The sequence below is a fragment of the Mus pahari genome, chromosome 3 (genome assembly GCF_900095145.1).
Source record: "Mus pahari chromosome 3, PAHARI_EIJ_v1.1, whole genome shotgun sequence".
Classification (NCBI taxonomy): Eukaryota; Metazoa; Chordata; class Mammalia; order Rodentia; family Muridae; genus Mus; species Mus pahari.
The window spans coordinates 97,026,145-97,051,990 of NC_034592.1; the positions used below are offsets into that span (position 1 = coordinate 97,026,145).

The window sequence follows — 25,846 nt, forward strand, 5'->3', positions numbered from 1 at the left end:
ATTAATCAAGAAAATGCCCTACAGGCTTGCCTCTAGGCTAATCTGGTAGGGGCAGGTTTTTTTTTTTTTTTTTCAACAAAAGTTTCCTCTTCAAAGATTGTCTTGTGTCAGGTTGACATAAAAACTAACCAGTACAATGGTCAATAACTCACAAAAGCTCCATCCCTGGAGCTCTCTAGAAAGCCTAAAGGCAGCTCTCTGAATCAGAGTGTCTTCTCAGAAATTACTTACTTATTATACAACTCTGTGGAGGGGCCTTGTGAAACCTGTGAATTTCAGGAACTTCCTCAGGCTTTATATGATTTAGTCTGAGACTTGTAGGTTTCCTTTACTCCTTGAGTTTTATAATGTTACTTCTTCCTTTCAGAATGGGTTGTTTTAATGAGAGGAAATAATTACACAGAAGGGCACCCCCTTCCTTAATTCTTATATTCTTTCTGCCCCCCTCCTCCACAGTGTTCCCTGATCCTTCTTTAGGGAGTGACATAAATTTCTGCTTAATTTTTTGCCACTTATAGCTGGGAGCTTGGCTGGTTATTATTCAGTAACCATTTTCCATAATAAAAGAATAGGGAGCTTTCCTCCAGAGCTTGGCAGACAGCATCAGTAATCTATGGGAGCAAACATAAAGATTTAGAAAGCATAGTAGCAGACATATTACATCTAGTTAACAAAATAATCGCAGATGCTTCTTTACTGAAGAATTCTATTTTATTTTAATTCAACACATGATTTATTGATATGGTTCCATGACATTATATAGAGTCAACATATTGATTCTCATTAGTAGTATGTAACTCAATAAATATACTGTGAAAATTGGTACACTAATCTTACATGAATGGATCTGTCTCAAGTTTCACCATTATTTATGAAATTTGCTGAAGTTCTTGCTAAATACGGTACTGGTCAGTGAAATAGTTTGATGGGTAAAGGCCATTGCCCGCAAGCTCAGGACCTGAGCTCTATCCCTGGGACCCATAAGGTGAAAATCTACTTTGTAAGTTGCCCTCTGAGCTCCACACATGCATACATCACAGCACGTGTCATTTTGCTGTCTCTATATCAGTGCCAAAGTTCCTTAATTGCCAACTGCCACTCACCCTTATTTCCTTGAGACAGGTTTGTGTGTGTGTGTGTGTGTGTGTGTGAACCTGAGAGCTAGGCTGGCAGTCAGCAGGCCTTGGAGAGCCTCCTATCTCGTCGCCCCCACAGAGCTGCAGTACAGGAGGCTAGATTTTTTTTTTTTTTTGAATGCTGAGGATTTGAACTCAGGTCTTTATGCTTATACAAGCGCTTTTACCTTCTGGATGCCTTTCCTAGCTCCATGATTCTTTCTTAATTTTCTTTCCTTATGCCATGAAAACCTTTTAATTTTCAGTGTCTTCTACTCAAAAAAAAAATGCTTTTAGGACTAGAGTTTATGTGAGAGTGCTTGAGTTTTTTAATCTTAGTGCCTGTGTTCAGGTTTACCATGTCGAGCCTCTGTAATCACCACTGTTGTTTTCTCAGCCTTATTTTAAAAGTGTGATATCGTCATTTTTGTTAGCAGTGCTTCTTCTTATTTTAGACTAGGTACAGATTCCGAAAATAATGAAACATTTTCAGTGCATTTTGATATTTAAAATGTCTATGGGGTGATTTAATATTTCTATTGTTGATCTTGTCTGCCTTGATTGTTTGTTTTCTTTGTGGTACAAGTTAGAGGTTTGGCCTGAAGGCTCCTATCTATAGAATAATTTGAGGAGTCGTGTATTTTGCAGTTGTTTCTCCTGGTCTATACAAGACCTACAGATTAGAAGGACATCTCATAGGCATGGTGTCTTGGGGTTCCTACCCGTTTTGGTACAGATGCTGTCTAAGTAGTGGCATGGGATTTATGATCTGAAGCTTGCTCTTTGGGCCCTAGCTGACAGTTTGTTCAGCTCTTCTTCCCATCCAGGGAAGCACAGGTCATCTAGTTTGTGAGCTGTCAGCCTGTGATCCCCAACCGCAAGGGTATTAAGTCCTGGTGACTGTGAGCTATCTGTCCTGCCCCTTGACACCTGACAGCACATGGTTGCTTCATCATCCAGCTGTCTAGGATGTTCTGTTTAGCAACTCACCTGTGATTTGATTCTCTTGCATTATCATTGAGTTATCAATGCCGAATAGACATGGAAGAGGGCCAAGAGAACTCTAGCCTAGAACACCCTGAAGCCCATTGTGTCATGTTTGCCTTTTTTTGGATTTATGGCTAGAAGAATCCTGTATTTGCTCTGTTTCTCCTCAAGAAGCCCCACATCCATTCTCTTTCTGAATGAGAGGGGTTCTTAGCTTTGGTTCAATTCCCCACCCCCAGGCCAGGCGCACCTACCCTGCATCCCTCCACCCTAACAAGCCTTCTGGAGTGGTGGTGGTGGTGTTTCTTAGGACATTCCAATGTGCAGTGTTGTGACTGCCATCTAGCGGCAGAATCAGGTACTTTTAGTTTTTTTGTTTGTTTTTTTTGTTTTGTTTTGTTTTTGTTTTTGTTTTTTTACATTTTATTCTCAGTGTGTGTCTTGAAGAGTAGAAATAGAAAGCTTTATTATGCTGGCATCCTGGAATTCTAAACTGCTTGGCATCTTAATCCTAATAGATCAGAGAATAAGAGCAAGAGGATGAAGTGAAAAGGCAGCTTGTCCAAGGCAGGTAGGATTTGATGGAATAGCTACTTTCTCTGAGGTAACCCAAAAACGGGGTCAGGCTCTCAATGCTTAAACAGGTAATGTTCAGAGTCACAGCTATGAACTCTGACCTTTGAACCTGTTTTACATCAGTATCCCAGAACCAAAAGACACAAGTGCGGTTCCTTGCTTAGATTTTTAGTATAAAGCAGTATACAGATGTTTATTTGGGCTCATTAACTGCTTCATGTGCCAGTCTATGTTCTCTGAGGAGAATAGGTCTCATGTCTCTAATTCTCTGAGATATATGCAGGGAGCTGAAAACTTGCCAAACATACTCATTAACCCTTGCTTGCCAGCAGCAACAATGAATGTAACAAGCCAATGTAACATCTAACAGCTCCAAGTAACAACCATTTCTTTGCATGGGCATAAAGAGCACGTGTTTGTTTACATGAACTAGATTGGGCCCTTCTGAGCTGGCTTCCCTGTCTACTGTGCCTAGGGTTTGGGTCTGTGCATCACTGGGACCCAGGCTGAGGAGGTAGCAGGCACTCAAGATGTGTTCTTACCTAAAAGCAGAACAGCACTGCAAGAGGCAAGCAAAGCTGTCATCAAATGTAAGGCCTTTTTCTTCATACCCTCCTGTATTCCAGCAGCTGAAGCTAGTCAGGAGGCCGAACTCAAAGCAAGGGGGTTTTCTATACATCAAAGGAAATGGGGTGGAAGTGGATGAATAATGTTCTAGCAGTGCGCCAATCCACATCTGCAAATAAAACATTTAGAGAAGAGTCAATAAGGCCGTTTGAGACAACAAAGGTTTAATGTTTCATACCAAAGTGTCTGAGATGAAGCCCCTTACACATCAAAGATGTAACCCTCGAAAGACCTTTGAGTTTCGGCATTCATTCTGTTCTTCTCATTGTTATCTACACTCAATGCTCAGTTCAGTGCCTGGCTCGGTGAGAGACGCTATCTGGTATAGTAGGTCAAGCTACTATAACAAACATTCCATAAGCTGTGAAGCTTATAAACAAAAGAAAATTATTTCTGACAGTTTTGATGACTGGGAAGTCCAAGTTCAAGGTTACAACCAGGGTGGGGGAGGATCCATTTCCTGGTTCACAACTGACTATGTTCCTGTTGGGTAGATACTTATGTCTCCTCAAGGTGAAGGAGATAAAAGGAAGTCTTTTATGAGGACACAATTCCATGCATTGGCCATAGTAACTCTTTCCCTCCTGACCCAGTTCACACTCAGAGATCCGACCTTCTAATAGCATCACTCTGGGGGAATTGGTATTTTAATTCCCTAAGCAGTTGGCCCAGAACAACAGGATATTAGTAAGATCTTATTTATTTACGTTTCAAATGTTATCGCCCTTCCCAGTTAACTCCCCTATCCCCTACCCCAGCCCCCTGCTTCTATGAGGGTGCTCACCAACCCACCTACATCTTTTAATGCTGCTAATTCTTATGTTTCTGCCTAAAGAAATCGTTATTGAGAATTGTAATCACTGAATTCTTGTATTTCTCTCATCTGCTGTCCAGTGCTGCGTTCTTTGGGTGAAGAAATTATTATTATTATATAATAAATATTATTATAGAAAGATAATCAGTTCATCCATTATCCACTTAACCTTTGTACAGCCTCATCCTTTTTGAAGGGACATCATGGACCTTCTGCCCCTAATCTGATTCAGATGCTGAGACCTGTGTACATGAGACCTGTGTACACTGAATCCACACAGAACGTGTGAAAGGTTTATTTTATTTTATTTTATTTTTATTTTTTGAGTACATCCTGAGATTTTCAGGACAAATAGGTCAAGCCTATAAGGCTGGTCTGACATGGCTTGAGAAAGAGAGAGGGGGTTGGCCTGGCATTTCATGGTATTAGGGGTCATGAATAGGGTGAGGGTTCCCACTTATGGGCAGTAATTTGTAATTTGTGTGGTCTAGCTCTCTCGTCATGGTTAAGGGCTTTCTTGCTCTTTGGCTCATATATGGGGGCTGGGAAGGAAGGAAACTTAGAAGTTGTTAGCAGTGAAACATCAAAAGAACCAAGCATGGGTCTACAGAGATTTGCTCAGCAGTTCAGAGTGTGAGTACCTACAGTTGTTGCAGAGGACAGGAGTTCAGCTCCCAGACCCCATGTTTAGGATGGTTACAACATACCATGACTCCAGATGCAGGGCAGTGGACATCATTTTCTTCTAGCATCTGTGGATACCAATCTTAATAACACACACAGAGGGGAGGGGCAGGGAGGGAGGGAGGGAGGGAGGACTAAAACAGTTATCTTTCAGGGCACAGTGGTGCATGCTTTTAACCTGAATACTAAAGAGACAGAGGCAGATAGATCTGTGTGAGTTCAAGTCTAGTCTACAAAGCAAGTTCTGGGTCAGCCAAGCTGTATTGCAGCTTTAAAAAGCAAAAAAAAAAAAAATCCATCAATCCAGCGGAACTTTCATCATACCTTCAACAGGACATCCTCTGCTACATATGCAACTAGAGACACAGCTCTGGGGGGAGTGGGTACTGGTTAGTTCATATTGTTGTTCCTCCTATAGGGTTACAGACCTCTTTAGCTCCTTGGGTACTTTCTCTAGCTCCTTCATTAAGGGCCCTGTGTTCCATCCAATAGATGACTGTGAGCCTCGACTTCTGTATTTGTCAGGCACTGGCATAGCCTCATAAGAGAGAGCTATATCAGGGTCCTGTCAGCAAAATCTTTCTGGCATTTGCAATAGTGTCTGGGTTTGGTGGTTGTATATGGGATGGATCCCCAGGTGGGGCAGTATCTGGATGGTCCTTCCTTCAGTCTCAGCTCCGAATTTTGTCTCTGTAACTCCTTCCATGGGTATTTTGTTCCCCATTCTAAGAAGGAATGAAACATCCACACTTTGGTTGTCCTTCTTGAGTTTCATGTGTTTTGCAAATTGTATCTCACAATTACCTCACTCAGGATGATATCCTCCAGATCCATCCATTTGCCTAAGAATTTCATGAATTCATTGTTTTTAATTGCTGAGTAGTACTCCATTGTNTAAATGTACCACATTTTCTGTATCCATTCCTCTGTTGANGGACATCTGGGTTCTTTCCAGCTTCTGGCTATTATAAATAAGGCTGCTATGAACATAGTAGAGCATGTGTCCTTATTACCAGTTGGAACATATTCTGGGTATATACCCAGGAGAGGAATTGATGGATCTTCTGGTAGTAGTATGTCCAATTTTCTGAGGAACTGCCAGACTGATTTTCAGAGTGGTTGTACAAGCTTGCAATCCCACCAGCAATGGAGGAGTGTTCCTCTTTCTCCACATCTTCGCCAGCATCAGCTGTCTCCTGAATCTTTGATCTTAGCCACTCTGACTGGTGTGAGGTGGAATCTCAGGAATGAACCCCATCTTGAAGCAGTGGCAGGCAAGACTTCCCCATGTGTAGTGACACTTAGCTGCTTCTGTAGCATTTCCAAGTTTCCAAGTCAGTAGGCAGATGCATTGCAGGAGTCAGGATCTGCACATCTAAATAGTGTTGGTGGTACACGCTCTGCTTCCGAAGCACCGAGTAGTCATTGAGTATACCTTGGAGAAAGGGGTCCTTGCCCTTGAAGATTGAAGGATGGATTTTAACGTGTAAAGATAGGAGACAATGGGAATGTTCAAAAGGAGGCTGAGTGGGACAAGCCAGAATCCTGACAGAACTACAGCCATGACTCTCAATAATTAGGTAATCAAAAAATGTCTACGTTTGTAATATGGGGGTGTTGGTGGGGGTGGGGGAAGGGAGGAGGGTAGGGTGAGAGAAGTCTAGGATCTATGTATGTGTGAAAGAAAGGGAAGTAAAATCTGATTTAACAATAAACTGTTGCTATTGGCCTGGAAGCCTAGAGAGAATGGACAAACACCTAATCTCTATCAATATTACTAGATGTTAGACCTTACACCGTTCTCCTTGACCTCCTCTCCCTCAAACCTTGGCATTAAAAACAGATAAGATCTCCTTTTAAATAATTATTTAATCTTTGAACTTTTAAAAATTTGATATTTATATAATCCCCCGTGTATATTTGTGTACCATGTGCAAGCCTGCACAGTGCCTGCAGAGGCCAAACTAGGGAATGAGATTCCCTGGAGCTGGACTTGCAGATGGTTGTGAAACACGAAGTGGGAGCTGGGAATCTAACCTGGATGCCCCAGAAGAGTAGCCCCTGACTGCTGAGCAGTGGCATAGTGTCTGTTGTAACAACTTAGAGGAAAAGTCCTACATTTTGAGTTGTTCTAGTATTTGGACAAAGCTAGCAACCTTATAGTTTCTAGGGTTTCTGAGTTTTGTGTGTACTTCATGTTTACCTAACTAAAAAAACAAGAGCCATAACGAGCACGCAGTCCCCAGGGTAAATAGCACGCTTCTCTGGACCTGAATGTTGTCAACATTTATGGCTTGTGGCTCTGGGAAAGATGTTCACCTGAGCATCCCAGTTTCTTCCTCTGTCCTGTAGGCTTATCTATGACAAGGTCTTCTTGGAAGTCTGTAGTGAGTGCTTAGATCTGTTCCCGAGGCCAGCACTATATAAAAGAGTGCCTGAGGTGAACACAGTCAGGTGTAGACTACAGCTGTGGTGGGCCTGTATCTTCTGCATTACTTAAATCATTTCTGATCCCGCCTTTGGCAAATTGGAGACCCTGCCCAGGAATTCGGCAGCAGAAAATATGCCCCATTATTTTGAGCAGATCAGGAAGCCACCAAGGGAAGCCCTGAGTTAGATTAAGTGCTTGATTAAAAGGAACTTTATGGACAGAAGTTCTTATGTGTTTGTTCCACAGAAAGCTTAATTCTGCCACTAAAGAGATTCTTTGTCTGTCATCTAAGGTGTTAAAAAAAAAAAATGAACAAGCAAAATACTGCCTCTTTTCTGGTGCAAAATATTTTCATTAATTTCTTAGCTTTCATGGAGTGTCTGGTGACTGCAGCGGAATTTGCCACTTTAAAGTCCTTAGATTTAAAATCTCTGTTCCTCTGTCTCACATGAACAAAATCTCAGCCATGAAATACCCTGGATAAGTTCTCTTCTTTACTAATACTAGCATCCTTGGTCTTGTACTTGCATCCCAGGAAGATGGGGATCCTCCCTGAGAATATGCCCCAAGCTTCTCCAAGGTGTTTGGAGACCTGAAACTGCAAGGCAGGTCACCTGTCATAAGGCACACATGGAAACCATCAACCTAGCTTTGATTCAGGATTATTTGGGAACCTTTATTAATTTTTAATTAGACTTAGTGTAGTGTATGTGTATATGTGTGTGAGTATATATATATGTGTGTCTATGTGTGTGTGAGAATGAGTGTTTGTATGACTGTGTGTGTATATGTGTGTGAATGTGTATGTGATTATGTAAATGTGTATGAGTGTCTCTGTGTGTATGTGTGTATGACTATGTATGTATATGTGTGTGAGGGTATGTGTATGTGTGATTTTGTGTGTGTGTGTGTGTGTGTGTGTGTGTGTGTGTGTGTGTGTCAGTGAGCACGCCTCAGTGCATGTGTGGAGGACAGAGACAACTTTCAAGAGTCAGGTCTTCTCTTTCACCATGTAGGTTCTGCAGCTCAAGCTTAGGCTGTCAGGCCTGGTGATATGCACCTCCATCTATTGAGTCATTTGCCAGCCCTATGAGGAACCTTTCTAATCTGACCTGTTCCCTTGTGAGGTGAGGACTTAAATGAACAATCCCACTAATAAAGGCTGCATTTCCTTCTATTCTTCTTACTGGCATCAGGGTGCACTCTCCTCCCACCTATAATGGTGGAAGGCTTAGCCAAAATATTTGCTTAAGGAGGAGACAGGTCATGTTTTGCTCTGTGTTGGTTTTGCAGTGACCTCTTTTGCCAATTTGTTAGCAAGTTAGTCGTAATTCTATATGTCACACCCTTACAGACACATTTTATATAAAATGAATAATTTCACAAGATAGTTGTGTGATTTCAGGGGGGTGGGTAGATGCTCTCCCAAGAGGCATTCCTCTTTCAAGAATGTTGAATTAACTGGTTTCCTTTGACTGCTCTATACATTGGATTGACTGGGGTTCACATATTTATCGTCACATAGGTTGGGACTCTACCTCAAGGCCCATTAGAAAAGCATCTAGCAAATTTAAGAGTTGGCACGAAGCTAGTGTGCCTGTAATAAAGTGGACAAGAAGAAGGAGTAATGTTAGATGAGAGGAGACCGATTGTGAGGCTGCAGTCCTCTGTGTGTGTGTGTGTGTGTGTGTGTGTGTGTGTGTACCTGTGTGCTCATGTGTGTAGGTGTTCTCTCACATACCTGTGTGGTAGGAGTATGGACATAGAGTTTGATGTCTGGTTATTTCCCCAATTGCTCTCAACCACATTTTTTGGTATAGGGCCTCTCATAGAACCTGGACCTTTCCGTTTTGGCTAGACTGTCTAGCCAGTGAACCCTTGAACTCCACCTGTCTCTAGTCCTCTGGTCCAGTTCTCCGTTAAAGATGCATGCTGCCATACCCGGCTTTTATTTGGGTGCTGGGTATCTGAACTCCAGTTTTCATGCTTGTGCAGAAAGCACTGTAGCTACTGAGCTACCACCCCAGCCCCTACAGGTAGGAGTCTTCATGCCAAGTTCCATGGAAAGCCAGAAGGCAGACACAGTCAGGATTGTGTCTTTAATGGACTGTGCAGACTGTCATGAGGAGACTCAGGTTTGATGCTGGGGAGAGGGGAGCGAGGCACCCTCTGAAAAGGAGGATAGAGAGCAGGGAAAGATGAGGGTGGCTCAGACTTCATCAGTGGCTGGGGGATAGCGATGAGTGCTTTGATTCATAGTATGGTCTACATAGAGAGCCCACGGCATCGCCATGGGAGCACGGTCCCCACAGGGCTGCAGTGTGGCCAGGCATAGCCCTCAACCGCCCAGCTCCTCTCCTGGTGGGACTTACCTATGGTCTTCCTCTTTGAACTGGAGCCCCAGCATGCCTGCCTAACTCAGCAGACTGAATTAGAGGAATGGTCTGTTTGTTGCAACACAGACTTGTGAACCCAGTACACACTTGTAAAAAACTGATTTGTCCCACAAAAGTCAATGGTCACAGCATCTTGCTTTGTAGTCCTCTGCAGTGGGAATGTCTCTGTGGTTCTATGCACATCAGCTGTTCTGCTGAAAGTGGAGTTGTCTCCTCTACACAGCCAGTGGGGTGGTAGTTTTAGTATCTGGATGCAGCTCCTGTGTACGTAGGGGTCATATTTTGGGGATGAATTTCATTATATCCAGATGAAAAGTGGACTAGAAATTTATTTTTGTCTTGCTTTCAGCCTCAGTTCTCTCAGGAATCTCTCTTTCAAATGACAAAGTCTTGGCTTTCCCTGTTGATCAAGAGCCTAGAAAGGGCCCAGCGTTAGAGTCTGTCTCTCTGTGTGTTTTCTTTTTAAAACAGAGTTAAAAATAGAGTCCTGTGCTCTCAGATAGAAAGTTTCTTTTATAACCTCTCTTAACACATCTGTGTTTGTTCTCTGTGGAGCATGAACTTTCAGCTCCTGGAGGACAAACACCTGACCTATTCTTTATCTGGCACTCAGTCACGCGTCTCTTCTCTTTTTAACCCTGCCCTCGCTGCTGAATTTGGCACTTTGGGTCATACAGGCTGTGTCGAAGGGAATGAGCTCCCCTTTACCCCAATCCTGGCTGTACCTAACAGCTCTCCTTCCTGTCCAAGCCTCGTCCACACCTTTGATTGTTTGGAGGGTGGCTCCCAACAGGGATCCAGGTGATGCACCCTTGAATTCTCTTGACTCATTTCATGCTCCTTTGTAACTGGCTTCTCTTGTGATCTTCCAGAATACCAGGCTGCTATCCTACATCTGAAGAGGGAGCACAAAGAAGAACTCGAAACCCTGCAGGTATATCTCTTGGTTTCTACTGAACTAGCCTTCTGATGGTGATCTTTCCCTGGTGCCGAGTATTTAACTAGATAGTGTCTGCAGCTCCCAGCTGCCAGTGGGCACCAGCATCATGCCGGGATGGAAGCCCTGGATGTGGCACTTAATAAACTCTGGTTTCTGACTTTGAAAAAAAAAATAACCATCAATGCCTTTGGATTTGGCTCGAAGTGTGGTTCTGTGTTTTAAATCAGGAAAGACAGAGTATTTACTGCTCACAAGAAGTATTTTAAAACTTGGTGGTGCTATCCACCCTGTAAATCATTTCTGTTCCATGCACTCCTCTGCATGCCTCTTAACCCCTCCCTGGTATATGAGACCATGCAGATGAAGGGATGAGTCATTGTGTCCCCAGGGCGTGCTGGCAGGTGCCAGTGGCCCTGCCTCTGTTTTCCATCTAATTATCAATGCTTAGGGTTAATGTTTACTTACAAGACATATAGCAGGAAGTTCAGAATCTTAATTTCAAGCTGCTGGATGGTGAATCAGACCTTGAGTCTAGTTTATTAGTGGGTGGTAGCCCTGTGTATTACCCAGGAAGGAGTAGCGGCAAATTTGAAGCTGCTCACTTAACGCTAACTCATTATTTGCCACTTTCATCTGCTTGTGGCTAAAATGTCCCTCCTCTTAAATTTTACTGACAAATAGAAATTATAATTCATAGTGCACGGCATGTTCGGAAACAGTATGCATTCTGCAGTGACTGAATAGGGTTTATTTATGAATGTGCTATTTTAATGAACTCGTGGGTTGAATATTCTTCCTGTACAGTTCGTTTCTGTTGACAAATAGGAGTTGAATCTAGTTTACAGGGCACAGAGTGTTTTGAAATGTCATTCTTTGTAGCAGGACTGTTTGGAGTCCTCACTTAAGAATAGACCTCATTAAGAATAGACCTCATCTATTCTTAATGAGTAGACTCCAGTCTCTCAGCAGTGTCTAGGTAGGTAGTACATGGCTACTAGAGTGGCCACTATGGCCAGTCACTTGGATTTGACTTGTAGTACGTGACTGACAACCTCTCCTCAGCTATTTCCCCACCTCTCACCCAGTAGCTCATTAGACTTTCTGTCTCTGTGAATGAAACCTTCTTAAATCCAACATATAAGTGAGATCACATAGTATTTACCTTTCAGCGCCTGGCTTGTTTTTCTTGACATCTTTCAGGTCCATCCATATTACTGCAGACTACAGGATTTCCTCTTTAACAGCTGAGTAATATTCCACTGTATATATGCATAGGCCACATTTTCTTTATCCTTTCACACCAGATCGATGCTATATCTTGGCTTTTGTGAACAACGTTGTAGTGGGCACAGGATTGCCCTATATCTTCCTTTCGGTAAATAGATAGTAATGGAACTGGTCATTGGTATGGTGGTTTAGTTTTGAATAACTCTGCTAGTTTAGATTCCTGTGAAGAAAGCTTAAGTTAATGGTTCTCTTTTCTCCATGTCTTTGCCAGCCCTGGCTTTAAAAAAAACTATTATTAATTGTTGTTGTTGTTTTGGCAATAGCCATTATGACAGGTGAGAAGTTATACCCAATTGTGCTTCTAATTTGCATTTCCCCAACAATTACTGATGCTGAACACATTTGCGTTATCGGCTGGCCATTGTATATGTGCTTTTGGGAAAAAGCTATTTCTTTCCTTGCAAAATAGGCTTGTTTCCTGTTCTGAGATTGATCATCTGCAGTCCTTTGTTTACTGACTGCTAGTCATTTGCTATTAGATGTGCATAAAAGCAAGTCATTAAAAAAAAAACTGTGACACTGTATTGGGCTATCGTGAAATCATTGCAGAACAGATAAGTAGCTAGTGTACAGATACACGTCACACCACCCATGTGTACAGATACGTGTCATGCCACCCGTGTGTACAGATATGCGTCACGCCACCCATTCATACAGATTCACATGGTTTGAAGCAGGAATACGTTTATCTAACAACAGAACAAGGTGGGAAAGTACATCTTACTCTAGGGGAAAAGGATAGATGGCGGCACTCACTTCCTTTGCTGTAAAATAACCTCACTTCCTCTTTTCTCTGTGGTGGGATGGGAAAGGTCCTGAGCAGTCTGGGAGGATTGGAAGTTGATAGCAGATGAAGAACCATGAAGAAAAGGGGCAGGTGCAGAAGTGATTCTGTGCACAGGCTCACTGCAAGTGAAGTAGTCAGGGTCACTAGTGTTCCACTCTGTAAATCAGCCCCGTGAGGAGTGGGCCAAGCCCGTGGTATTTGCAAAATGCTTGGCTTCTGAGTTATTACTCCAGTGGCAGCGAACCAAGCACCTCATACGTACATTATGGTGCAGAATCCTCTGATCCTACACTCCGGATGCAGAAACACTTGGCATGTTATCCAGCATGCCGGTGCTGTCATCCCCAGAGCAGAAAAGGGTATATTTGGGCCTCAGGGTTTCCGTCTGTGGTCATTTGTCGCTGTTCTTTGAGGTGTGTTGTGGTGAGCCTGCGTGGTAGGAGAAGCCTGTTGACTTCACTGAGCATGTGAAGCAAAGCAAGAGACTGGAAAGGCCCAAGAGTCCACTGTTCCCTTCAAGGGCCCGCCCCTCACTTCCTTCCACTAGGTTCTCCTGCCTGAAAGTCCTGTCAGCTTCTTTTTATTGTCCTATAGGCTGAGCACCAAACTTAATTTAAGTGCTTTGAGGGACCACAGGTCATCTAAGCTAACATCTGGAGATGGGGGAATGGAGAGTAAATGACAGGAAAAAATGCAGTGTGAGGAGGGTTCCTGTTTTAGATGTGAGTTAGACTATGATATGATATGATTAACATCACTGAATATTAACACATTTTCATAATTACACCTCAGAGGTTTTGGAAAGTAAATTTCTCAAATCCTTAACTGTTCTTTTGATGCTATTAATAAAAGTAAACTCTTTATACCCAGATATATGGTTTATGCCAAGCTGCAGAAACCCTGTAGTAAGCTATTGCTCTGTGGGCAGTGGACCCAGTTTCTATAGCTGACTATTTTTTGATGTATGCCTGCAGTCACAGGCAGAGAGCCAGAGGTCAGTGATCTGTCCCCAACAAACTATTCTGTTTCAAATATAGCATTTTAGGGTTTGAAATAGGAATCCACATTTTAAATGTAGAGATGTTTATGAAAGAAGCAGATGCCATTCATAAAGTGCACAAACCAAAACCCAGACTGGCTGTCCTTGTGAATTCTCTCCAAATATCACCCCTACCTCTGGCATTCTTTAAGGAAAGCGAATCCCACCTCACTCCTGGAAGATGATTGGCCAGGAAGACTGATGCTTTGATGCTCGTGTCTCTATGCACCATGCCCCTGGCAGCCCTCACTCTTGATTTCTTATTCATTAACCGGGCATGGAGAAGTCAGGTGTTTCACGCCTTCCTCAGCCTGCCTCTCTGTGCCAGTTGGGTGACTTTCTACCTAGAATGCTCTGGTAAGGTGGTTCACCTTTGCCGCCAGGCACACTGAAGGCCAACGGTGGAGGAACAGAGTTTCCAGCTTCGTTCTGCTCTCTGCACCAGACACTTGTTGAGTAGAGTGAGAAGAAGGCTTGGTCCCTAGCTTGGCTTTTCGAATGTGTACTCTTACAGACATAAAGATTTTTATTGATGTCTTGAATGAATCCAGTATCGCTGCCTTGCACTTATCCACTACTGTGCAAACACACCCATTTGGCTGACGGTTTTCCAGGAAAGGAGGTTGTGACAGGGCAGACATTTTCCATGATGTCATCATTTCGTGTAATTTATAATTAAATTTACCATAGGAAAGTTCTTTCTTTTATTTCCTTCCTCAAAAACATAGTTCCTTTTAGCGTTACCCCACCATCAAAGTCTGGTCACTTCATGATACTTGGCCCTGTCTAGTTGAGGTTTCAATAACCTTATGGTTTTTGCTTCCTTTGGGATGCAGAACCTTCCCTTTTGTGTTTTCTTAGAGCTTCTTGCCTGACAAACTTGTGTATTGGGTTTATAGAAAGCATCGCTTGACAAGTTCATAGTCATTGGATAGAAACATTTGATCAAATTCATTCTCTCATAGTTCAATAGATATTCCTTTAAGGTTGCTTAGGAGCTAGGATTTGAAAATCACAACTCTTTCATAGCTGATCTATGTCTTATTGCCACTTCAGAACTGGGAGAGATGTCAGTTTGTGTTAGATGGCAGTGTGGGAGAACTTGGTTTTGGCATCAGGACTCCACTTTCTTGCACAAGGACCATATGAAATTGATACCTTCTCTGAGAATTAGTTTCCTGGGTCTCAGCAACTGTATTGATTAACGGTATTGATCAAGTTGGTGGTAAAGCTAACACCACTACTCTGCCCAAGGGATGTTGAGTAGATCGCCCCCTGGTGGCATTGGTTCTGCAGCACATGCACGCTGATGGTGATGGTTGTCCAGCACACACACCCTGATGGCATTGGTTGTCCAGCACATGCACCCTCATGGTGTTACGTCTGTAGCACATGCACACTGGTGGCATTGGGTCTGCAGCACATGCACCCTCATGGTGTTGGGTCTGCAGCACATTCACCCTGATGGCATTGGATGTTCAGCACATGCACCCTGATGGCATTGGTTGTCTAGCACATGCACCCTCATGGTGTTGGGTCTGCAACACATGCTCAGCATCTGCTTCTCATCCAGCGTCCTTGGATCAAGTCTTTTTATAACTAGACAACTTGAGCTTAGAGTGCCTTTGAGTTTTGTTGTTAGTGGTGCTTGTTTTGGAAGACTTAGCTTACTCTTTGAGTGTAACTGTCCCATTCTCTTCTGCCCTGGTGCTCAATATCAGGATGATCTAAGCAAGTTTTTTCAGTTTTTCAACTTATGGTCCCCTTTCATTCTAGAATGTCTTCATGCTATCCTGTTACTTCTCTGTTGCTGTGATAAACTCTATGACCAAAAGCAACTTGGTGTGGGTTGGGATTGGGGCTGAGGGCCAGGACAGGTTTATTTGGCTTCTATGTTCAGGTTGCAGTCCAAAACTGTAGGAAGTCAGGACGAGAGCTCAAGCAGGAACTGAAACGTACAAAGGAGGGTTGCAGCTTACTAGTTTTCTCCTGGCTCATCATGCTCAGCTAGCTTTCTTACAAAGCCCAGGCTAACATGCATAGGGATGCTGCTGCCCACAGTGGGCTGGCCTTACTACATCAATTATCAAGCAAAACAATGCTCCATAGACATGCCTACAGGCCAACCTAATTCTTCAATGGAGGTTCCTGCTTCCCAGGTGACTTTGTGTTGTATCAAGCTGGCGATAAAAACTAATGAGAACACCTGGGCATTAGGTATATAAAGTACTTATACATATCAAACGTCTATTCATAGTAAGTTATAAAGTTTATTTAAAAATAACTTGAGCTGTGCACACCATTTTACCATTTATTATAGACAAAACACATTTGCATATTGATGAGGTGGATATGTTTATTTTTACATAAATAAATTTTGGCTAAATTGTTGATACTGAGTTATGTAGAATATCTTCGGCATGATTTAGATTTTCATTGATTTTTATAATTAACAATGCTGAGATCCCCACTATGCATAAGCACAAAATGGCAAAGTGTATTTAAGGCCATTTCAGAAGTCATTGGAAATTCTTTTCTGATCCCAAGCCAACATTCGTTTAATGATTTTTTTAATGCAATTCAGGAATTCAGACATTAAAAATATTAAAACTAGACATTCTAAGACTGTACAACCAAAGACAATTAATTTTAAATATAATATGCTAGGGAATGATGAGAAAAAAACCATTAAAGTGTTCATTTTCTATAGAAAACCATGTTCTATGGGAGTGGAAAGCTACAATGTAACTGTAGTTCTTCTTCTTCTTCTTCTTCTTCTTCTTCTTCTTCTTCTTCTTCTTCTTCTTCTTCTTCTTCTTCTTCTTCTTCTTCTTTTTTCTTTTGAGACAGGGGTTATCTGTATATCCCTGGCTGTCTTGGAACTCACTTTGTAGACCAGACTGGCTTCGAACTCAGAAATCCACCTGTCTCTGCCTCCCAAGTGCTGGGATTAAAGGCATGCGCCATCCCATTGTCTTCTCTGAACCGAGTTCCTCAGGCAGTGTTCAGTCCTGTCATGTGGCATGCTGATGCAAGCAGTGGGAAGAGAGCATGTGTACATCCAGTTGTGCAGTTGTGTGACCCCACCAGGGTGGGTGCCGACAGAAAGACCTCAGATTCTGCACAGTTGGTTTTAATTAATTTTTGGTCATTGCACATCCCAAAATCTCTTAACTGTTGTCAAGTTTTTCATTACTCCAGCATCTGTTTTTTAAAAGCTGCGCACTAAACCAGGTTTCCCTGAAGCCTGTTCTACAGGACAGCAGCTTGTTGAAATGCTCCCTCATGAAAAGTTTGTGATTTACAGTCAGTTAAGTTTGGGAAATATCTACTCGTTCATTTGGTGCAAGTTTGCCTTGTTGAAAAAGAACTACAGAAATTTGAATGCACCCTCTCTGTTCTGGAGAAACTCCCTTTTTAAGCTGTGTCATATAATGTGTCTTATAATATGTCATATAATGTATTCTTTCTATGCATAAGTTGTCCTCTGATTTCCACTCAATTCTTTTGAGAGGATTTATTACACATTTGTGTTGTCAGGCTCTGCTCACTCGTCTGCTTACTCAGGGGATTTCAGAGGTAGCAAGAAGTTTTTGGTTTCCTCTCTGGCTCATACTGTGCTGGCCCAATTATCTCTGTTGCTGTGATAAAAACAAAAACAAAAACAAAACTGCTCTGTACAAATGCAACATAGGAAAGGAAAACTTTTTCTTCTCCTACTTCTTCTCTTCCTCCTCCTCCTCCTCCTCTACCTCCTCTTCTATCTCCTCCACCTCCCCCACCTCCTCCTTCTCTTCTTTCTTCTTACATGTCAGGTCAAAGTCCACCATTAAAGAAAGTCAGGGCAGAACTCAAGCAGGATCTTGAAACAGAAACCATGAAGGAACCATCCTTTATCTCTCTCAAGCTCATGCTTAGCTAGCTAGCTAGCTTCCTTATAGCTCAGAACTACCTACCTACGAGATGTTTCCACCCACTGTGGGTCATGCCCTCCCATATCAATCAACAATCAAGACAGGCATGCTCACAGGCCATTCAGATCTGCTTTTCCCTCAATTAAGACTTCGTCCTCTCGAGATTTTTTTTTTAACATGTAGGTTACAACCCCTTTGGGGATTGCATATCAGTTATTCTGCATACTAAATATTTACAGTATAATTCATAACAGTAGATAAATTACAGTTAATGAAGTAGCAGTGAACTAGTGTTAAGTTTCAGGGTTGACAAAACACAAGGAGCTGTGTTAAGCAGTTACAGCATTAGGAGGGTTGAGAGCGGCGGCTCTCGGGTGTGTCTGTCTGATAGTTAAAGCTGACTAGGGCAAGCACCTAGCAAAGTTCTTGGTTCATGGGTTATGCACAAATATTTATTGCAATCCATGCATGAAAAGAATTGTACCCGATGTTCATCAAGTCCCTAATGTGTGTCAAACGTAAAACCTTTAAAGATTGTGGCGTGTTGGGAGTTCTAAACGGGCCTGCGGTGGACCTGAGTTTAACCTAGCTCTGTGGATCTGACTTGGAAGCCTTCCTCCTTCCATTAAGCAGTGCAGCATTAATCCAGAAAGCATCAGAGTCACATCTGGGTTCTGCTCCATTCTTCACTGTGAATACCATGGACTTGAAGTGTGCGTTGGACTCATCTTCCCTACTTTTAAAATGAAGAATCAGGCTCTGTGGTCCCTAGTAGGATCTTTCAGGGCTATGCTGGGACAATTTTATACTTAAAAGAAAGATTATCCATCACATTTCAGCGTGAGATTGTCTAATTCAGAAACTCTGAATCCCTATGTGTGCTCTCTCTTTAAAATAAACAAAAGCCTTTTAGCTCCTTCTAGATGCTGTCCGTGTTAACCAGCCAGCCACACTCAGTGGCCTGAGTGGAGTTTGATGGGTTTCCAGTTGTGGAGCCTCTGCTTCTGGGAGCCTTATCAGGAATGCCACTCACAGAAGGAAGCAGGTCCTAAAACAACCATTGAACTTTCTGTGGAAGGCCCCAGCCCCTTCTTAGAGCGAGGAGGGAAGGGTGGATGCTGGGTGAAAGGATTTATCTGGGTCTCTATTTTTTTTTTCCATTTTAAAGGTCCAAGGAGCTGAAGGGGTTTGCAGCCCCATAGGAGGAACAACAATATGAACCAACCAGTACCCCCAGAGCTCCCTGGGACTAAACCACCAACCAAAGAGTGCACATGGAGGGACTCATGGCTCCAGCTACATATGTAGCAGAGGATGGCCATGTTGGTCATCAATGGGAGGAGAGGCCCTTGGTCCCGAGAAGGTTTGATGCCCCAGTGTAGGGGAATGCCAGGGCCAGGAAGTGGGATTGGGTGGGTTGGTGAGCAGGGGGAGAGGGGAGGGGATAGGGGGTTTCAGAGGGGAAACCAGGAAAGGGGATAACATTTGAAATGTAAATAAAAGAAAATACCTAATAAAAAATCATATCTAATGGTCATTGAGATACATGCTAAAAAGGAAAAGAAAAGGTGAAATAGGGAAAACAAAAGGCATTTCCTTTGTCTGCCGCGGAGAGCTTGATAATTTAGCAGTCCTGTCTGGGGCCAGTCCTTTCCACAGTTTGGAAGCGTCCTGGGAATGACAGGCTGTTTGGTCTGTTCTTAACTGATAGTCTTTGGGTTGTGGGATACAAGGAAATGGAGCAGCCAGCACTTGACCTTCCCGTTACGGGAAGCCTTCTGGTTTACTCCATTCATCACACGCTCCGTTCCTAAGTGAGGAGAAGCAACAGGGAGCCATGGCCTCTGGCAGGCTCCGCTCATTGTGCAATCCAGTCACATTGATGGTAACTCCCAGGGTGAAATGGTCCAGGGGTAGCCGCCAAGTGGAAAATGGACCTAGGTTGTACCTTGTCTCCAGGAGACCCTGATAGCACGGCGGCCTCCATTAGGGGAAACTTGTGGGCGTCCTTACTTCTCCATCTCTGACCCAGTTCATGGGTCCCGTTCTCAAGGTTTACACTTTGCTGTTGGAGCGAATGGAGTGCTCTCTGCCCATGAGCTCATACAGCTAAACTCACAAGAATGTTAATCTGAGATCTATTCGTTTGTGTCTTTGTCTTCACCAACACAGCACATGGAAATCATAATTTCTGAGAGGAGAGAGGACCAGTTTGGGCATTAAACCAAACAGCCACAAACGTGAAATATGAAAAACCTCCCTGGTATTCCCCTAAACGTCCATATCAGTGTAACTAAGATGCCAGTGGGCATTAAACCAAACTGCCACAAATGTGACATATGAAAAATTTGTCAAAACCTCCCTGGTATTCCCCTAAACGTTCATATCAGTGTAACTAAGATGCCAGTGAAGGAAGATAGAGAATGTCTTAAGGGATATTTCCATCTATCTTTTTGTTGTACCTAATATAAACCATCCCAAGTTTAGCAGAATTAAATCCTGTGTGTTGCTGCTTTGCAGAGGTTGAGCCTGAGCCATTCAGGCTCCTTAGAAGGCCGTGTGCAGACTTGGAGTTGAGTTCTGATGGAGGCTGTGGAGTGGCTAGTCCCCAACACATCCAGGATCCAGGGTACAGCAGCCTGAGCATTTGTCCCACAAAAATGCAAATGTTGTCAAGCCATGCCCACGGACTGGGAGCTGAGATAGAAGGAGAAATGTGTTTATTAGTTCCTGGTGGCATGGAAGCTTGTACCAAGTTACTACTGCCTCTTCCTGTACCACCAGCACACGTCTTCCCTAAACTGTAGAATCATTGCTAGCTAGGAAGAAATTCTTTCTAAAATGTAATCTGATATATGTCGCTGACGGCCGTGAGTGGGTAACAGTTTCTTACTATGTTTGTGGAAGCTCACGCATTTGTTGGTATGGTCCCATTAGTTTTGTCCTAATTTTCTTTATTTGGTATGAATATAAGTGGTACACAGTCTTAACTGAGAAATGTGGTTTTCTGTCTGATAGGGAATCTAGTTTCATTTCAGAAGCAATTCCTAGACATACCACTAGAGGTCAGGCTGACCCTTTTACTTTTTGAACCAAGTATGCTTTTATACTAAATTTTTTTCTTGAAAACAAAAGGAATTAAAAAAAAAATAGAAAAAATAGTGTGCATGTTATACACAGAGGTAAGGCTGAAATCAATCTATAGATGTGATATATCTTCTCTCTCAATTAAATCTGTCTTTCTGTGTATTCATCCAGACATCCATTGTGCATGACAAAAGAGAAAAGACTATATAAAAAAATGAATTAAGAGCCTATTTCATTTAAACATATTCATTTAAACATATTTATTTAATTTAGAATATATTTAATTTTTCATCTATTTCATTTAAAAATAGAATAGGGAGTCGGAGATCTCATTCATTGATTCATTCTTTAAGTACATATTAGTGAAGTTAATGAACTGAACAAACTGGTTGTTGGCACTGTGCAGCAGTGCAGTGGAATCAGGACAGACGTTTGACGCATTGGGATGGGGAGAGGAGAAGAGAGTGGAGGAGAGGAAGGGAAGAGAGGGAGTTAGGAGAGGAGATGGGGGGAGAGAGGGGGGATTACAGTATGACAACATCTGTCTCGTGGATGTTCACTCTGAGTGCTTCTGAGGTGTGCTCCGAGAGGTGTAGTTTTGGAGGGAAAGGAGAGACACTGTTAGGAACTGACAGTTTGAGTGGAGTGTAAGGTGTGAAGAGCCTGGTGACTTTGAAGAACCACAGAGAGCCTGGTCACTAGAACATAGTCGTGGCAAACAGGACGACAGCTGAAAATGAAGCCTTGAAGTGGAATTTTCAGACTTTCTATTCTGTGTGTTAGCATAGGAAAGTCACTTTTGCCGAGTCCTAGGTTCGACGTTTACATGTGGGTGAGACCTTGCAGGTCTTTTTCAAGTCCTCTAGTTTCACCCTCAAGACCGTGAGATCCACTGACTGGTACTGAGCAGAGAAGGAAGCAGATCTGTGTTCCCAAAGCCCTGGTTGTGGCTGTCGAGTTGGATTTTAGGACAAGGAGGAGCGGCTGGGAAGGTTAACCTCATTCAGGTCAGATGGCTTCAAGGTGCAGGCATGGAGGATGAGCTTCAGTTGCTGGCCAGGAGCGCTTGTATTGTACCTGTGCCAGTGGCAGCCTCTCCCGGAACCAGGGCTGCTGGGGCTCTTGCCAAACCAGCAGTTCTCAACCTAGGGTCCTGACACCTTCCGCAGTCACGTATCAGATCTCCTGCATATCAGCTATTTACTTTATGATTCCTAACAGTCGCAAAATTACGAAGTAGCAATGACATAACTTTATGGCTGGAGTCACCACAGCACGAGGGACTGTGCTAAGGGGGCTGCAGCGCTAGGAAGGCTGAGAGCCACTGCTTTAAATATTTACAGCTTGATGCTGCGTGTGGTATCTAGGATCTTGTAAGTACACAGTAAATATTTCTCAAACAAATTACTGGGGGAGAAAGGGTACCTATAACCTATTACTGTATTAAGTGACAACTGGACATCCTTTCCGTAGGTAAACCCATACACCATAAGCTATTTACATACATACACCATCGTGTCCATTCACAGGGGCAGTTTCTTACAATATCTATAGGTATCTATGTCGTACAACTGTGCGGGGTGGGGAGTTTTTGTTTGTTTGTTTGCTTTTGTTTTTGTTTTAGCTCATTGTCCTATCTGCTGTATAGATAATAAACAAAATTCAAAGCGTTCAGAAAACATAGTTTTGAAATCCAACAGAGGAAGTTCAAGGGTTAAATTGCTAACATTTGACCTGTCCTGACGCATAGAGCAGTCAGTTTTACATGACATAGCTGAACACGTCCACCTTAGAGGACAAGGGCAGGGTGGTGGGGGCAGGGAGGCTTCTCTTCTAGATGGAGCATCCTCCCATCCTCTGAGATGCCCCCTGAGAGAGTGCATCTGAGAGGTCACAAAGCATCGCCCAGAGACTGAAGGTGGACTGCACGCCACTCTTCACAGAGCTGCTGAGACATCTCATGACTCCAGTGGGGAAAGTTTTCCAGCCTTCAGGAAAATCTGTGAAATATAAAATCATTGAAAACTTCTTACTCAACTCAAATTAATAGTCCTTGGCCTAGTGAATAAGCTATATGAATCACTAGTTTTTCTGTTTGGTCCTCACTAGTTTTTCTGTTTGGTCCCTTAAAGCATAATTATGGCTAACTTTTGATTGTATTAGTCCTTATATTGCCGACCTTTCTAAAGTCCTTTGTAGTCCTGCCTGCTCATAAATCGTGACAGCAGTTTTGTTCCTCTTCCCCCTCTCCCCCTTCTTCTTCCTCCCCCCTTCCTCTCCCCTTTCTCCTCCTCCCTCTCTTCCTTCCTTCTCCCATTCCTTCTGCTCCTCCTTATTGTGCATCAGATCTACTTCAGAAATTCTTTATAGTAAAAATTTATTTTTCCAGTTGCAGAAATGTAGAACTGTGGGCACAGATACAAACACTGGAGGATGAGTAGAAGATCAATCAAATATTTAAGATAAATCACATAATTAAATATCTAATCATAGCAAATGTATGATTGGGTAATTTCTTATTTCTCCCACAAATACAGGCTTTTAAACTTATCACTGCTAGACATGCACGGCTGCACTTTTCCCACCTCAGCCTGTGCTGCTCAGGTGCCTTGGCTCTTAAAGCTGGCCTCACAACAAACCGCACCACCCTTAACTGTCTCAAGTAGTGAGAAACCTGTGACCATTATGGTGTGGAACAAGGCCTCCTTCCGAGCCCATCAGGTAACATTGGATCCCATCTTGATGAATATAGTATTATGATATCGTGATTTTTTTTCTGTGAAATCCTAATGTTCCAGAGAAGTAGCTCACTCTTAATAGCTGGGATGCCAAAAACCAATGCTTTTCTCCTCTCAGGGTGACACAATGGCAGATGGACTCGAAACTGGGGAGGGCAGAGAACAAGGTTGCCTTACAAATCTGGCAAGATCAGCCACACCAGGAAAACCAAACCTGCTGATGTTTTATGGGTCTGACTTTATGTGAGCGCCCGGGATCAAAGGGCTCAAGTCCCCCTGGACCACAAGGTCCATAGTTCATGGCAAAAACTCATCAAAAAGAACACTTTAGTCGTTTAAACTTTTCATTTTAATCAGCCTCAGTAATAAAAGAGCCTTTAGGTGTCCAAAAACATTCTGCAAGATCAAGAGGTTGTTTGCTCATTTCTCGACGCAGCCTTCTTATTGGATCCATACAGTGCCTGTGGCCTCAGAGCGTCAGAGGGTCATTGCCTCCACGCTGTCTGCCCTCGTGGGATGGTTCCTTTCGGTTCGTCTAACTGTGCATTATGTGATAATAAATTATGGCACCTGACGGAAGGACCATAAAATTTTCACACCGTTTATCAAGCCCCTCCAGCCGTTTAAAGCTAGGTCTCTGACAGCAAGGCAGGGACTTAGTGTTTAGACAGAAACACTGTCCACTGCTCTGTGCCTTGGCTAGCACCAGGAAACAGCTCTACAGAGGAGAAAGAACACAAGACTCGAGAGTCAGAAGATGCAAACTGAGTCACCGCCCGCCCACCCGGCAGACACTAGCCACAGTTGCGCTTTTTGACAATACCTCCCCCACATGCCCTTCCGAGTGCACAAGGTGAGGTCTGTGACATTGCTAATGCTGCAGAAAGAGCAGTGGAGGTGCCGGTTCCTCTCCTGGAAGCCGTCGGCCATACTTCTGCAATGTCTTTTCCATCCGTTCAGGTTCAGCTTTGCCTCACTCTCGGCTCTCCCTAAGGGGCTTTTGTCGCTTAGGGATTTCATGTTTACTTCTGCCCTGGGAGCTTTCCACACGTATGTTTGGATTTGTGTCTTCCCCTGGGTTCCAACATTGCATTTCTGACTTTTGCTGGAATATTGGAGAAGGTTTTCAGTATCTCATTCTAAAACTATCAAAGCCAGAGCACCTGAAAACCAGTTAGCCTTGGGTTTAAGGGGCTCCACATCGTTGTTTAGCGCCCCCTTCTGGTTCATAGCATGGTTTCCAGAAGCATCTTTCCATAGCTGCTATTTGAGGTTCCACCGTTTTCCCTAGAAGTCACACCAGAAATCTTGGATGCATCCTTAACATCCCTTTCTCTGTCAGCCAACGTTAGATTGGGGATGGCTTCAAGGAGTGGGCCCTTTCCCTATCCCTACGGAATCAGTGGCCACTGGGAAGTTAGAAAGCAGCACTGTGTAACCCTGAGGAGCCCTAATGGAGAGTTCCAAGCCCAAGGTCACACAGTTTCAGCGTGTTCTTGATGGCTAAATGATGCTTCTTGTAGCTCCCTAGTCCTATGATGTACACATCCTTCCGACAGCCTCACTCTATCATGTGAGTTTAGTTAGAGTTTTAGCCTAGCGTACACACATCCAAGCCCTTAGTTCGTTACCAGTCACTAGTAGCCATCTCCAAAGGCTCATGGTTCCCACTTAGGCTGGTACATAGAACCTTCAGACTTCAGCTGCCTACCTATTTTCCTTTATAACATCACCACTTGCTATAACTCCCATTCTCCTTCATTACGTTTGCACTTATGGAGTCCAGTGAGAGCTCACTGGGATATATAAAATATTTCCCTTCCCTGAAAGCATGGGCTCTTCATACTGTAATTACCCACCTAACAGACTCTTGAACATTATGAGCACATTCCTGTCTATTTTCCTCTACCTGCCACCTTCAGTGCCTGCAGCAGGAGGGATTGAAGTCTTTAACAAAGAGTAGACACTTATAGCTTTCCTCACAGTAAGACATACATTAGTAAGTTAACCGCAGTAGGTTTTTTTCTTCTTTTTCTTCCCCTATAGTAGAATAGTCAGTGCTTTTCAAATTCAGAGACAACATAAAACAGTAGTAGGAAAACTATCTTCCCAGAAAGGTTTTTTGTTTTGTTTGTTTTGTTTTTTGTTTTTTTTTGTTTGTTTTTGTTGTCTTCGAGACATTTTGACAATTTGTAATTTTTTTTACTGGTAGAATGGTGTTTGTACCTTGAGGTCATCTTAGATGGATAATTATCATACATTCTGGATTTAGACAGTGTGAGTGGCCACTTATATTAGCCAAGGTGTCTGTCACATGTCGGTGTCCATCTGGGAATTCTTTATAGATGAAAAACTCAAAGCTGTTGTAGGGTGTAGCTTAAAGACTGTCTTTTTCTCTACATCTAATGGAGATGACACACATCC

General features: G+C 43.1%; 1 protein-coding gene across 3 annotated transcripts in view; it reads left to right on the forward strand.

Annotated features, from left to right (window-relative positions):
- Nucleotides 1-25,846, forward strand: part of Fmn1 (formin 1) — a 373,383-nt gene that overhangs the window by 141,311 nt on the left and 206,226 nt on the right. For all 3 annotated transcript variants that reach the window (XM_021193752.2, XM_021193753.2, XM_021193754.2), the window contains one exon: nucleotides 10,503-10,564. In XM_021193752.2, coding sequence (XP_021049411.1) covers nucleotides 10,503-10,564 — 62 coding nt within the window. The remainder of the gene's footprint in view (nucleotides 1-10,502; nucleotides 10,565-25,846) is intronic.